Source organism: Bicyclus anynana, chromosome 17, assembly GCF_947172395.1.
Source record: "Bicyclus anynana chromosome 17, ilBicAnyn1.1, whole genome shotgun sequence".
Lineage (NCBI taxonomy): Eukaryota > Metazoa > Arthropoda > Insecta > Lepidoptera > Nymphalidae > Bicyclus > Bicyclus anynana.
The window spans coordinates 14,243,718-14,256,238 of NC_069099.1; the positions used below are offsets into that span (position 1 = coordinate 14,243,718).

Here is a 12,521-nt window from a genome sequence, read left to right on the forward strand (position 1 = left end):
CTAGCATGAGGGTATATATTCCTTATGCTGGATCTCGTACTAAGAGCATGAGTCTGTTTATTTACGAGTATAATTACTAGGCTAAGGTTTCTTTGTTTGTCCCTTAAACGGCCTTTTCATGATCAGAGATTTCTGCATCAAAATTATTTACATCCATCAACCAATAACCAGCAAAAGTAAGTTGATATTCACATTGGCGGGAAGGAAGGCGGAAGAGAGATGAGAAGATAGACGAAGGAGATACTAAACCGGGATTGCCATTGCACACAACGAGTCTAAAGACTCTTTTGTCTAAGTACGTATACTTAGTTCATACTTACTAGTACGTTTCGCCTTAATATAATACTTCCAAGTACATATATTAAAGTGTTGCGTACAATGACAAATCCGGCCAATATTGACCCTTGTGAATATCAACTTGCCGAGGTAACATAACTTCTGATTCCATATATAGATCAATGGTATAAAAACTTTGATAGCGTGATGCAGAACTTTTTACTGAAAAAGTGATTTTTACGGCATTAACGCATTTATTTAATATCGAATAAGTTTACATTCCAATCTTAGAATATTTTAATTCTCATAAAATCCTACAATGTCATTGAAATACATATAATTTTACAACGATGCACTGCATGAAGTTTTTAGCGCCATCTGTTATCGCATGTAAAAATAAAAAAAAAAAGTATCAATGTAATGTAGAACATAACATGTATAATATAATGAAAATTTGTTTGCCTGATTTAAATAAGATAAAAATTATAACACATAAAATTAAAAAAAAAATGGTGGGTTTTGAACTACGGTTTGGTCGCTGAAGACAGCAGGTCGTACAGCGTATTTGTATTACAAAATAAAATATATAACTACCCACCAAAATCGAATTACTAAACTTCCTGCCTCTTTGATCCAGTTGGTTAGTCTCTGTGGCTATGGATCACGAGTTCTAGTCCTGGGCAGGTACTGAGATTTTATGTCTTTCTAGAAAGGAGATGTTCGAAATCGGGCCCACTTTTCAGAACGATACCGGAATGTAAAATGTACTAAAAATCACATACTTTTTACTAGATTACTCAATTGGAATCTTAGCCAAAATAATATTCGTCAACAGGGAAAATAATCTGATTTTATTATTTTCAGACCGATCGTAGTGTGATCGACGATCGTGTATCTTCTTTAATCCGTATTTCGCCGATTGTCAGTTGTTTTTGCAAACGCGGGCTGTCAATGTCAAAGTCATTCAATGAATGAGATGTCATTGTCAAATATTCTATGGTATGATAGATCAAGTTAATGTCAAATCCTTAATAAAACCCTGTCAGTTATACACAGATAATAATACAATGAATTTTGTCTAAGGGATACGAATGCCCACCCACCCACAAGTAAGTAATTTAACTGAATAGGCAAATATAGATTTCTTTGAAAATTTACCTGAGTTCTTCTTAATTGTTTTAATTTACAAAGCCAGTATTTTTGCCACCATTCCACGTGGGCATGATTTGTATAGTTATTAGTATGAGTTAGCTTAAGTTCCTTATTGATTTCTTTCTCAATAAAAAAAAATACGACCAATTTTGAGCTGTATCATTTGTATAAATTTGGGCCCAAGTTTGTATGGAGACAGAGACAGAGACCTTTTAAAATAGAATATTCAGCTCAGATTTAGAAAGTTGGTGGTATTATCTTCGTGCCTCGCAGAGCACTAAAGCTTGGTCCCGTTTACTATCGAAACATCTGATGGTGGTTGTTAAATATTGAAAACATTATTATCACCATATGCCAGTTTGGCAGCGTGGTGGGTGTAAGCTCCATATCCTATCCTATAAGGAGCGAGGCCTGCCTCTATAGTGGGCTGATGAAAATTAAATTAAAAGGTAACAGACCGACAAACATACATGCATTACTTTCGCTTTTATAATATGAATGTTGTTATTCTTATCATAAAATGTGTTTTTCGATTTGATTAATCTCGTTTTAAATAAATTATCGAAAACGCAATCATTTGTTAAAAAAAATTTCTCATTTTCAATATTATCGAAATTTTAATTAAAAATAATTTTAATTAAATATGATAGTTAATACATAATATACTGGCATGTACTTAACTATTTGGACAATAATTGCCTCGATTAATTAGGGAGTTCCATTTTTAGTAATACAAAGCACAATTTAAAAACGATCTAGTCTATTAATATAGTTAATAAGAACCTTGTAGGTCATTTCTAAATTAATCTATACCATAATATTATAAAGCTGAAGAGTTTGTTTGTTTGTTTGAATGCGCTAATCTCAGGAAGTAATGGTCCGATTTGAAAAATTCTTTCAGCGCTAGATAGCCCATTTATCGAGAAAGGCCATAGGCTATATTTTATCCCGATATTCCTACGGGAACGGGAAACACGCAGGTGAAACCGCGAGGCGTCTACTAGTCTGTTATAAATAACAGTTAATATTTAATTAACTACACGAATCTAACCCATGTCTTATTTATTTCAGTCATTTAATTAGTTTCACTACTTTGTAGTTTGAGAGCCGTGATAGCCCAGTGGATATGACCTCTGCCTTCGATTCCGGAGGGTGTGGGTACGAATCCGGCCCGGGGTATGCACCTCCAACTTTTCAGTTGTGTGCATTTTATGAAATTAAATATCACGTGTCTCAAACGGTGAAAGAAAACATCGTGAGGAAACCTGCACACCAGAGAATTTCTTAATTCTCTGCGTGTGCAGTCTGCCAATCCGCATTGGGCCAGCGTGGTGGATTAACCCCTCTCATTCTAAGAGGAGACTCGAGCTCAGCAGTGAGCCGAGTATGGCTTGATGATGACGACGACTACTTTGTATATTTATTGAAAATAAATAATTGTTATTACCTACGGACGCCCGCGACTTCCTTCGCGTGGAATTCAGTTTTTCGCAAATCTCGCAAAAACCATGGATTTTTCGGGATAAAAGGTAGCCTTTGTCGGATACTCCCGGGTATTATCTATCTTTGTTTTGTTCTTGACACATGTTTGCACCTTTACCTCCAAAGGTACGATCTGTTTGCGAAATAAAAAAAACCTACGGAACCTATCCCCGTTTTGTTTTTACACACACATACGCGCACATCCCAACATAATAAACACATTCATAAAATAATCTCATACGCTACGATGGTTTAACATAACTTGAAAGCTATATAACACGAATATATTTCTCTAAAACCACATAATTTTTTTATCCGTTTTCGCAAATAGACTTCTACCCTGCACGTCCATAATGAAGTTGTACGTATTCATTGCGGTTCTGGTAGCTGCCGTCGTGATAACTGACTGCAGTCACACGTTCCTGGGCACCAATGTACTGCGTCAGCAGATCTTCCACCGCAACGTCAAGTACAGCTCCTATCTCTTCCAGAAGCGCGTTGAGTATCTGAACTTTACTGTACCTAATAGATTTGGCTACTCAAGTTCCATTCAGGTAACTATTTTCTCTTATATTATTCCTATTTTAATTTTTTTTTAATCTTCACAAGTTAGCCTTTGACTGTGATTACAATATCACCTGATGGTAAGTGATTTATTTATTTTATTAGGAAAATCAACAGATAATACATTAAGTTCGTGCTTATAATTATGTACATTATTCGTCGTCGTCATTATCAACCCATATACGGCTCACTGCTGAGCTCGAGTCTCCTCTCAGAATAAGAGGGGTTAGGCCAATAGTCCATCACGCTGGCCCAATGCGGATTGGCAGACTTCACACACGCAGAGAATTAAGAAATTTTCTGGTGTGCCGGTTTCCTCACGATGTATTCCTTCACCGTTTGAGACACGTGATATTTAATTTCTTAAAATGCACACAACTGAAAAGTTGGAGGTGCATGCCCCGGACCGGATTCGAACCCACACCCTCCGGAATCGGAGGCAGAGGTCATATCCACTGGGCTATCACAGCTCTTGTTGTTTTTTTTTTGTTGTTTTAAAAATACAGAATATATTTTTAAAATGTTAAGCTACTTTATCTTTAGCTCATTTTCGTGTGGCAGGTAATTATTTAATATTAAACAGTAACAACATGTTAGATTTTTAATTATTTAAATAATTATAAATACATAAGACAACATATAAAAACTCCTTCTTCCAGATAAATGTTTTAATCTGTACTGTTTATTAATGATTATGGTTTTATTCTGAGGTTGGTAGGGTATTGTGATAGATACTCTATGAAAAAGAGGGGAACATGCGATTTAAGTGGCGTGAAGTCAATTTAATTAATGTATTATCCATCTACCAAAGTAACGATTTGTTTAAGAATGAGTAATAAGTTATTTGAAATACAGTTTATACATTCCAGCTTGTGTTATTTTATTCCATTGCTTTTATCAGAAGTGAGAGTACCTACGAACACGATGTCATTACCTACATTAAAGTCGATCTACAGAAAGAAAATGTAACGGCATTTAAATGAAGTGTGAATTTGGGAAACAGTGGTTTACATTACGAGAAATGCGATAAAAATCATACGTGTGTACAACCATTAAGTATGTATACCACTGACGGCTATGGGACCACGCCGCACTGGTCCCGGTAAAAGTATTTATGCGATGTCGGTTGTCGATGCTTACAATATCTAACAAGAATGAAGAAACGTAAACGTAACACACTTATACCATGTTGACGATAATTATGAGCAAAACAGTCAAACAGTCCAACAGCACTCATAAGAGGATATTATTTGAAAAACTGCGAGAGAACAGAGAAGAACGTGTAAATTAATAACAAAATACAAAGATGCATGTGTGGTGTTAGCTGCAGAGTTATATGAGATGGAATCCTGTTGGTTTGACGGATGAGAAATACCAATGATGTCTAAATATATTAAACTAGGTGTCTGGTGAGTTTTATTATTTTGATTAAACAGCCTCATAAATTATTCAGTTGTGACTAATATGAAATAAAATTACAAAGAATAAATAATCACTAGGTGAAACTAAGTATGGTTGATAGGTTGTCAGTTTGTCTGGCTTATTGTCAAAACATTTTTGTTAGATGACTATATCTAGGAAACCAAAATCATTTAAGTGAAAAGTACACACACACACACACACATACACACTGCTCAAGAAATTAACGTATGAAGACAGACCACTCTAGGGTTGTTAGGATGTAGGACACTGGCATAATGTAATATTGAGAAATCTTAATTATAGAACTACATTACATCCGTTGCTGACATGGGACTAAAATGAATTAACTAAAATATTGTTTTTTTTTGTGCCTGTAACTTCAAACTATACATTTGTTATATGTGAGTTTTTATGACTGAATAACATAAAAATTAAAAATATATGAAGTTTTATGTAATGGTTCAAGTATTATTTTAGGCCTTGATGTAGGTACCTGATAACAAGTTTTGAGACAGCTATTACAATATTTTCAGATAGGATTTGCTTAGATATATCATTATGTAGATTACTGTATGTACTTAATATAAATTTTTTTAAATCTTTTAAGAAATTGGATTGATAGATTTCTTGAAAAATAAATTTGTAGTTATGTTTGAAAACCTATTTAACTATTCAAGCGTTGACAACATGCCTTCAGCCTATTTAGTATAGAACAGTTATTAACAATCTGCAGCAACACAGTAAATGATTCTTATCCATGAATATTATTATATTCGGCTTATCTACAAGAGTACTAAGAGATATTATGATATTCATCTTAATGAAATCTTATAATTAATTAAATTGGAGATTTTTTTTAGGGTGATATTAAAAAGTTACTTGTGTGACAATTGAGTAATAAATAATTAATTATAATAATATCATTGATCACAAATTGTCTTAGAGCCCAGTCTGTATGGACTTCAAGTAAAGAGACACAGATTGCCATAAATAGGTTGTAAAATATTTGTCTAAGACATATTTTGACAGTTTTGTGGGTGGGTGTCGTTGGGCTCTCTTTTCATTAATGGTCATGTGCAGATGTATAGATTCTACATACAAGTAAATTAACCATACTATTGCTGTTGTTTTAGATTCAATCAATCAGTTTATTATTTGCAGATACACCAGTGTATTTAATCCATGTCTCATTTGTTTATTTCTAGCATTTTATTAGATTGCAATATTTTGTATAATTATGAAAATTAGTAATTATTATGGGGTTGTGGTTAGAATTATATATTCGGATGGTTACAATGATATGTGCATAAGGTTTTAACTAGGGTATACTAGTACACTAAAGGTAAAAAAAAAAATTAGAAAATTCCTTGGCCAACATATTAAGTGGTATAGGTTTTGAATATAGATTTGTATTGGTTCCTTAGGTAGTCAGTACATTTGTGCATCTACAAAGTGCACGCCACCGAGTTGTTGGTACCTGCATGCAACTGATGGGTGGTCTGCATCAAGTATGAATCAATATAGAGACTTAAATCATTACATCAGTAAAATAATTAATGGATATAGCCAAAAAAAAAAAAAAAAAAGAAATTTAACAGAATTAAAAAAAAAAAAGAATATACTAAAATTAATGAATAGGTAAAACCTCTGATAGCAAACTAGAGGTATATAACAAAGGGGGTGGTCTGGTCTAAGACAGGTTTATGCTACTATTATTACAAAAAAGGGGGTAGTCTGAAGATAATTATACAATACATAGTCAAATATCATCTTTTCTTATCTAGTGATAACTACTAGGATTGGATTACATACTAAAATTATTACAATCATAAATCGCAATATTTTCAAGAAGTCTTTATTATCATTAAAAAAAAAAAAAGCATTTCTTTAAGAGAAAGAGTCTTTTGTCTGAATTAAAGTAAATTGATAGATTAACACATGTTTAACATTTTATTTCATTTTATGTACCGGGTCTAAGGTTCATTCAATTATAGACTGATTTTCTCTTGGATGCTAGGTATGCTAGTTATGTTAAATTAAATTATTTGTCAAACAAGTATGATATTTATCTGAACGATTAAGTGACTGAGCTATGTGATACTGTGTGAAAATATTTGATTACAGATCCGAGATGCATGGATATTGATTGATGAATATGGGATATATGAGATTCTCATGATAATCATTGGGTTGAACACAGCCCTATTCGACAGTTGACCCAAATCACAAAGATGAGAGAAGTTACACTATGTATTGATAACACACGATTTAAATTTAGTATTTTTATTTATGATATGATGATATTATAATTATGTATTATATTGAGAGTTATTAGTTTTGATATCATATATACATATATTTTAAATATTTGCTCACATCCATGATGTTGTTCATTAATTATGACTTACTGATGACGATTTGTGTTTTGGTAAAATTTTAATATAAGGATAGATGTATTACACAGGCCGACACGATTTTCGTTGTCCAAGATATAATTATTTTTTTTTCTACTGATTTTGTAGTGCTGATTACGAAATCAGACCTAATTTCATCATATCACATCAGATTTTTAGTAAAATTAATATATTCGCTAGTTTTGATTTTTCAGTGAAATTTTCGAGTTTTGGCACTCTTTCTTTGAATTAAGCAACCTCTCATGAGAAATTACTTCAGTTATAACACACACATTTGTTGACACACCTATTTGTAACGCGTTTCGTGGAAATAAGCTGTTATAGTGCCTTTGTTAAAAAAAAAATATATATATATTTTAGTTAATGGTTTTTTTTGTTGTTGGAAAACGTCTGATAAACATAACGTCTTCTATAAAGTGTCACAATAGTCCAGATATATTTTGTTACATTTGTTGAAACTTTATGATTCTAAGCAAAAACTGAAAAATTTGTGGAAAATATGTATAATAAATATGTAGCTTATTTTGACTTCAAAATACAAATAAAATCGTGGACTCTGCAGTTTGTACTAATCGTGTTGAACAATTAAGGCAGTGGACACTGGACATACAGCAAAAGACAATCTCTACCTTTTGGTACTACCTATGATATAGTGAAAGCAAGACAATCATACAGATATTGTTATTTTTGCTGTATGTTAGAAGCTTTTAAAGTAAAATTTGTCTTCCTTTTTGTAAAAAAAAATTGATGTGATAGAGTAATTGTGCAGGTATTTTTGTGTTCAAAATACTATAAATTACTGATAATTTTTACTGAAATCAAAACAACGTTCAAAAAGTATTCATTTGTCGGCCGGTGTTATCGATAATATTTTAGATAGTATTATAGTATAGTAGTGTTATGACGACTAATATACCGTTATTTGTTTTGTGAATGATTATGGATATATTTGTTGTATAATAATTTCTCTATTGATTATTACACAGCAAAATAAAATAAATAAATAAATATAAAAAGATTCCAACGAATTGATAAACTCCTTTTTTTTGAAGTCGTTTAAAAATGTATGTATATGTATTTATATCTGATTTTATATTTTGATTATCTTCTATCACATGTCATCTGGAAGTCTAACACGATCATGAAGTCCTGTAACTATATTAGTTCTGAACTTGATGGTGAGGGGTTCGGTGCAGATGCAACACATCATCTGGAAGTCTAACACGATCACAAAGTCCTGTAACTTTACTAGTTCTTGACTTGGTGGTGAGGGGTTCGGTGCAGATGTCACACATCATCTGGAAGTCTAACACGATCACAAAGTCCTGTAACTTTACTAGTTCTTGACTTGGTGGTGAGGGGTTCGGTGCAGATATCACACATCATCTGGAAGTCTAACACGATCACAAAGTCCTGTAATTTTACTAGTTCTGGACTTGGTGGTGAGGGGTTCGGTGCAGATGTCACACATCATCTGGAAGTCTAACACGATCACAAAGTCCTGTAACTTTACTAGTTCTGGACTGGGTGGTGAGGGGTTCGGTGCAGATGCCATTAATCGATGATGACGAATTTGACAAATATAAATAATGTTTTGAAATGATGAAAATAGATAAGTTGATTGACAAAAGCTTCACATGAACATTATGTTTATTTATAATATGTATCACTCTTATTCTTATTTAACATTTTTATGATAAAAGTATATAGAAGAAATCAAGAATTTCATTATAGTTTCATTGGATTCTTTTAAATAACTTATGGGATGCTGTGTGATAATTAATTATAAAATTTTATTGTTAACATTGTTCTATTTATAGTTGATATTATAGTAATGTCATAATTTCATGATATTCTTGTGTTGTTTGGGGACAAACTTTTAGTAAGGATGGCCGAATATTAGAAGATAAAGACATTACATTTGTAAATATTACATATCGTCTATGTACTTAATGCTTTAAATTAATCTACTACTCTGTCTAAGTTAATTACAATATTTAATAAGTCTCTGTCTAGAGTAAAGCTCCCTCTTGTCATCTGGAAGCTCAGACAAATATTAGAAGATAAAGACATTACATTTGTAAATATTACATATCGTCTATGTACTTAATGCTTTAAATTAATCTACTACTCTGTCTAAGTTAATTACAATATTTAATAAGTCTCTGTCTAGAGTAAAGCTCCCTCTTGTCATCTGGAAGCTCAGACAAATATTAGAAGATAAAGACATTACATTTGTAAATATTACATATCGTCTATGTACTTAATGCTTTAAATTAATCTACTACTCTGTCTAAGTTAATTACAATATTTAATAAGTCTCTGTCTAGAGTAAAGCTCCCTCTTGTCATCTGGAAGCTCAGACAAATATTAGAAGATAAAGACATTACATTTGTAAATATTACATATCGTCTATGTACTTAATGCTTTAAATTAATCTACTACTCTGTCTAAGTTAATTACAATATTTAATAAGTCTCTGTCTAGAGTAAAGCTCCCTCTTGTCATCTGGAAGCTCAGACAAATATTAGAAGATAAAGACATTACATTTGTAAATATTACATATCGTCTATGTACTTAATGCTTTAAATTAATCTACTACTCTGTCTAAGTTAATTACAATATTTAATAAGTCTCTGTCTAGAGTAAAGCTCCCTCTTGTCATCTGGAAGCTCAGACATACATAAGACCTACCTCGCTAGATGTTGTTTTTCGTCAAAGTACATGATTTACTTGTATGATCTAATGCGATTATAAGAACTGTCTCTGTAAAATCGAGGTTTCATAGTTATAACTTTATATTAACATAACTTTTAGTTTAGTTTAGGAATGACAAAATGACAGACAATTTTGTCATGAATTTGGGTAATTGGACTGAATCTGGAAGTGATTAAAGATTGAATTTATTTCAAATTTGTAAAAACAAGAATTAACATACCAGTTTAACTGAATTTAAGTGTTTGGATTTTTATCAATAGAATCACTATCAAAATCTGTATAGGTCTGTATTCACAATTTGTAAATATTGAATGAGAAATCTGTTAAACTATAATTATATAATTCTTAAAGAATAATTAAATGTATTGTAGGGTGTTTCAACATATTGTTAAATCAAGGTTTAAAATTAGAAAATATCTGTAATGACAAAATTGAAATTTTACTACTTGTAAATCAGTGAATTTAGCAAGTAGTAATAATAATAGATTAATTGGGACTCACTTTTGTTATAATTAGAAATTATTGGAGAATTAATGAGTTGTGGTAATAAACATAAATTAAAATTTTAAATACTATGAGACATAGTTCAGTGAATCTTTATAATAATGTAATGTTAGAATTTATTTGTGTTTACAAAGTTTGAGGACAAACTTGTAGTCAGTATGGCCGAATGTTAGATTTTTAATTATTTAAATAATTATAAATACATAAGACAACATATAAAAACTCCTTCTTCCAGATAAATGTTTTAATCTGTACTGTTTATTAATGATTATGGTTTTATTCTGAGGTTGGTAGGGTATTGTGATAGATACTCTATGAAAAAGAGGGGAACATGCGATTTAAGTGGCGTGAAGTCAATTTAATTAATGTATTATCCATCTACCAAAGTAACGATTTGTTTAAGAATGAGTAATAAGTTATTTGAAATACAGTTTATACATTCCAGCTTGTGTTATTTTATTCCATTGCTTTTAAACATAATTTACAATTAATACTTAATGTATAGGTATGGGGCAATAAAACGAAATAGAAATGATTTAATAAATAGAAATAGATTTATTAATTACTAGCGAACGCCCGCGACTTCGTCCCTTAGATCTCTTTAATCCAGTCCTTACAGTAGTTAGTATCGCTGTAAAAATGGAGTAACTTCTCCCGTTTTCACAACTTTTCTCTTCACTGCTCTGCTCCTATTAATCGTAGCGTGATGAAAAGTATACTATAACCTGCCCAGGAGTATGAAAATAATTGTACCAAGTTTCGTTGAAATCCGTCTAGTAGTTTTTGTTTCTATAATGAACATTCAGACTGACAAAAATTTTACTGATTGCATTTTTGGCATCAGTATCGATCACTAATCACTCCCAGATAATTATTTTGGAAATTTCATGTACAGAATTGACCTCCCTAAGGATTTATTATAAGTATAGATAGATAAAAAGCGGTTTATTTGTGCCGAAATGATTAAAGTCGGATTGCAACCTGTCATATTTATTTTGAAAATGTGAGAATTTTTCGAAAACTCATTGCAATCGAAATGCTAAGATTTTTGAGGATTTAGATATTTCGGGGGCCCTAAGGTCCCGGGGCACTGCACCGCCTCACCCCTGGGTACGCCACTGCAACCAGACCAATTAAGAAAATATCAAACGGCCCAGTTGGGGATCGAACCCAGGACCTCCGTTGTAAATCCACCGCGAATACCACTGCGTCACGCGTCGAGTTTCTACTAATCTGCTCCTCAATTTCCAGGGTATCCTCGCCTACGACAAACTTGATTCCTCTGCATCCGCCAACGTGACAGCTGGCGGCCTGGGCTTCAACTACCTGTCCCTGCGTATGAAGAGCGAACGCGGTCGTGGCCTCAGTTACGACGTCTACATTTTCGCTTAAAACAACAAATTTGGCCTCACCAAACTCCCTTGTAAGACCCCTTTAGCAAGGCTTTTAGTATTGCTTGGTGAGTCAAAAACTTTGTAAGTGATGTACACATAATTAAAGATTTAATGTGACAAAAACGTGCATTTTTATTAACTGTTGCCCTGATATATGGGTTTAACATTTACATGGTATAGAAAAATACTTGAAAAATCTTCAACCAGATATTTTCGAAGTAAAGTAAAACAGCTTTCATAGATCGTGCGACATAGGTACAATTAATTTATTAAAATTAATTATTTTTTTTTTTTTTTTTTTTTTTTTTTTTTTTTTTTTTTTTTTTTTTTTTTTTTTATTTATTATAAATTTAAATTTAATATACTGTGTAATTCTTAGTTTTAATTAATATATTATAGTGTTATGGCTCACCTATGTAGGTACTTGTACCTATACTTAAATAAAAAAAAAAAAAAAAATTAATTATTTGTTTTTATAATTACCAGACAAATTAAAAAAATCCTGTAAAGTTGTAAAATTATGATGAGGCTTTGGGAGTCTACTTATATGAATATATTGATTTAGAGCCTCATCATAAAAGTAGATTTTAAAGTA

General features: G+C 31.9%; 1 protein-coding gene across 1 annotated transcript; it reads left to right on the forward strand.

The window, feature by feature from the left end:
* The first annotated feature begins 3,214 nt into the window (after positions 1–3,214).
* Positions 3,215–12,049, forward strand: LOC112049501 (uncharacterized). Its single transcript, XM_024087389.2, has 2 exons — positions 3,215–3,464; positions 11,784–12,049. Exons 1-2 carry the CDS (start codon positions 3,264–3,266, stop codon positions 11,922–11,924), a joined length of 342 nt encoding a protein of 113 aa, XP_023943157.1. The 5' UTR covers positions 3,215–3,263; the 3' UTR covers positions 11,925–12,049.
* Positions 12,050–12,521: the final 472 nt, after the last annotated feature.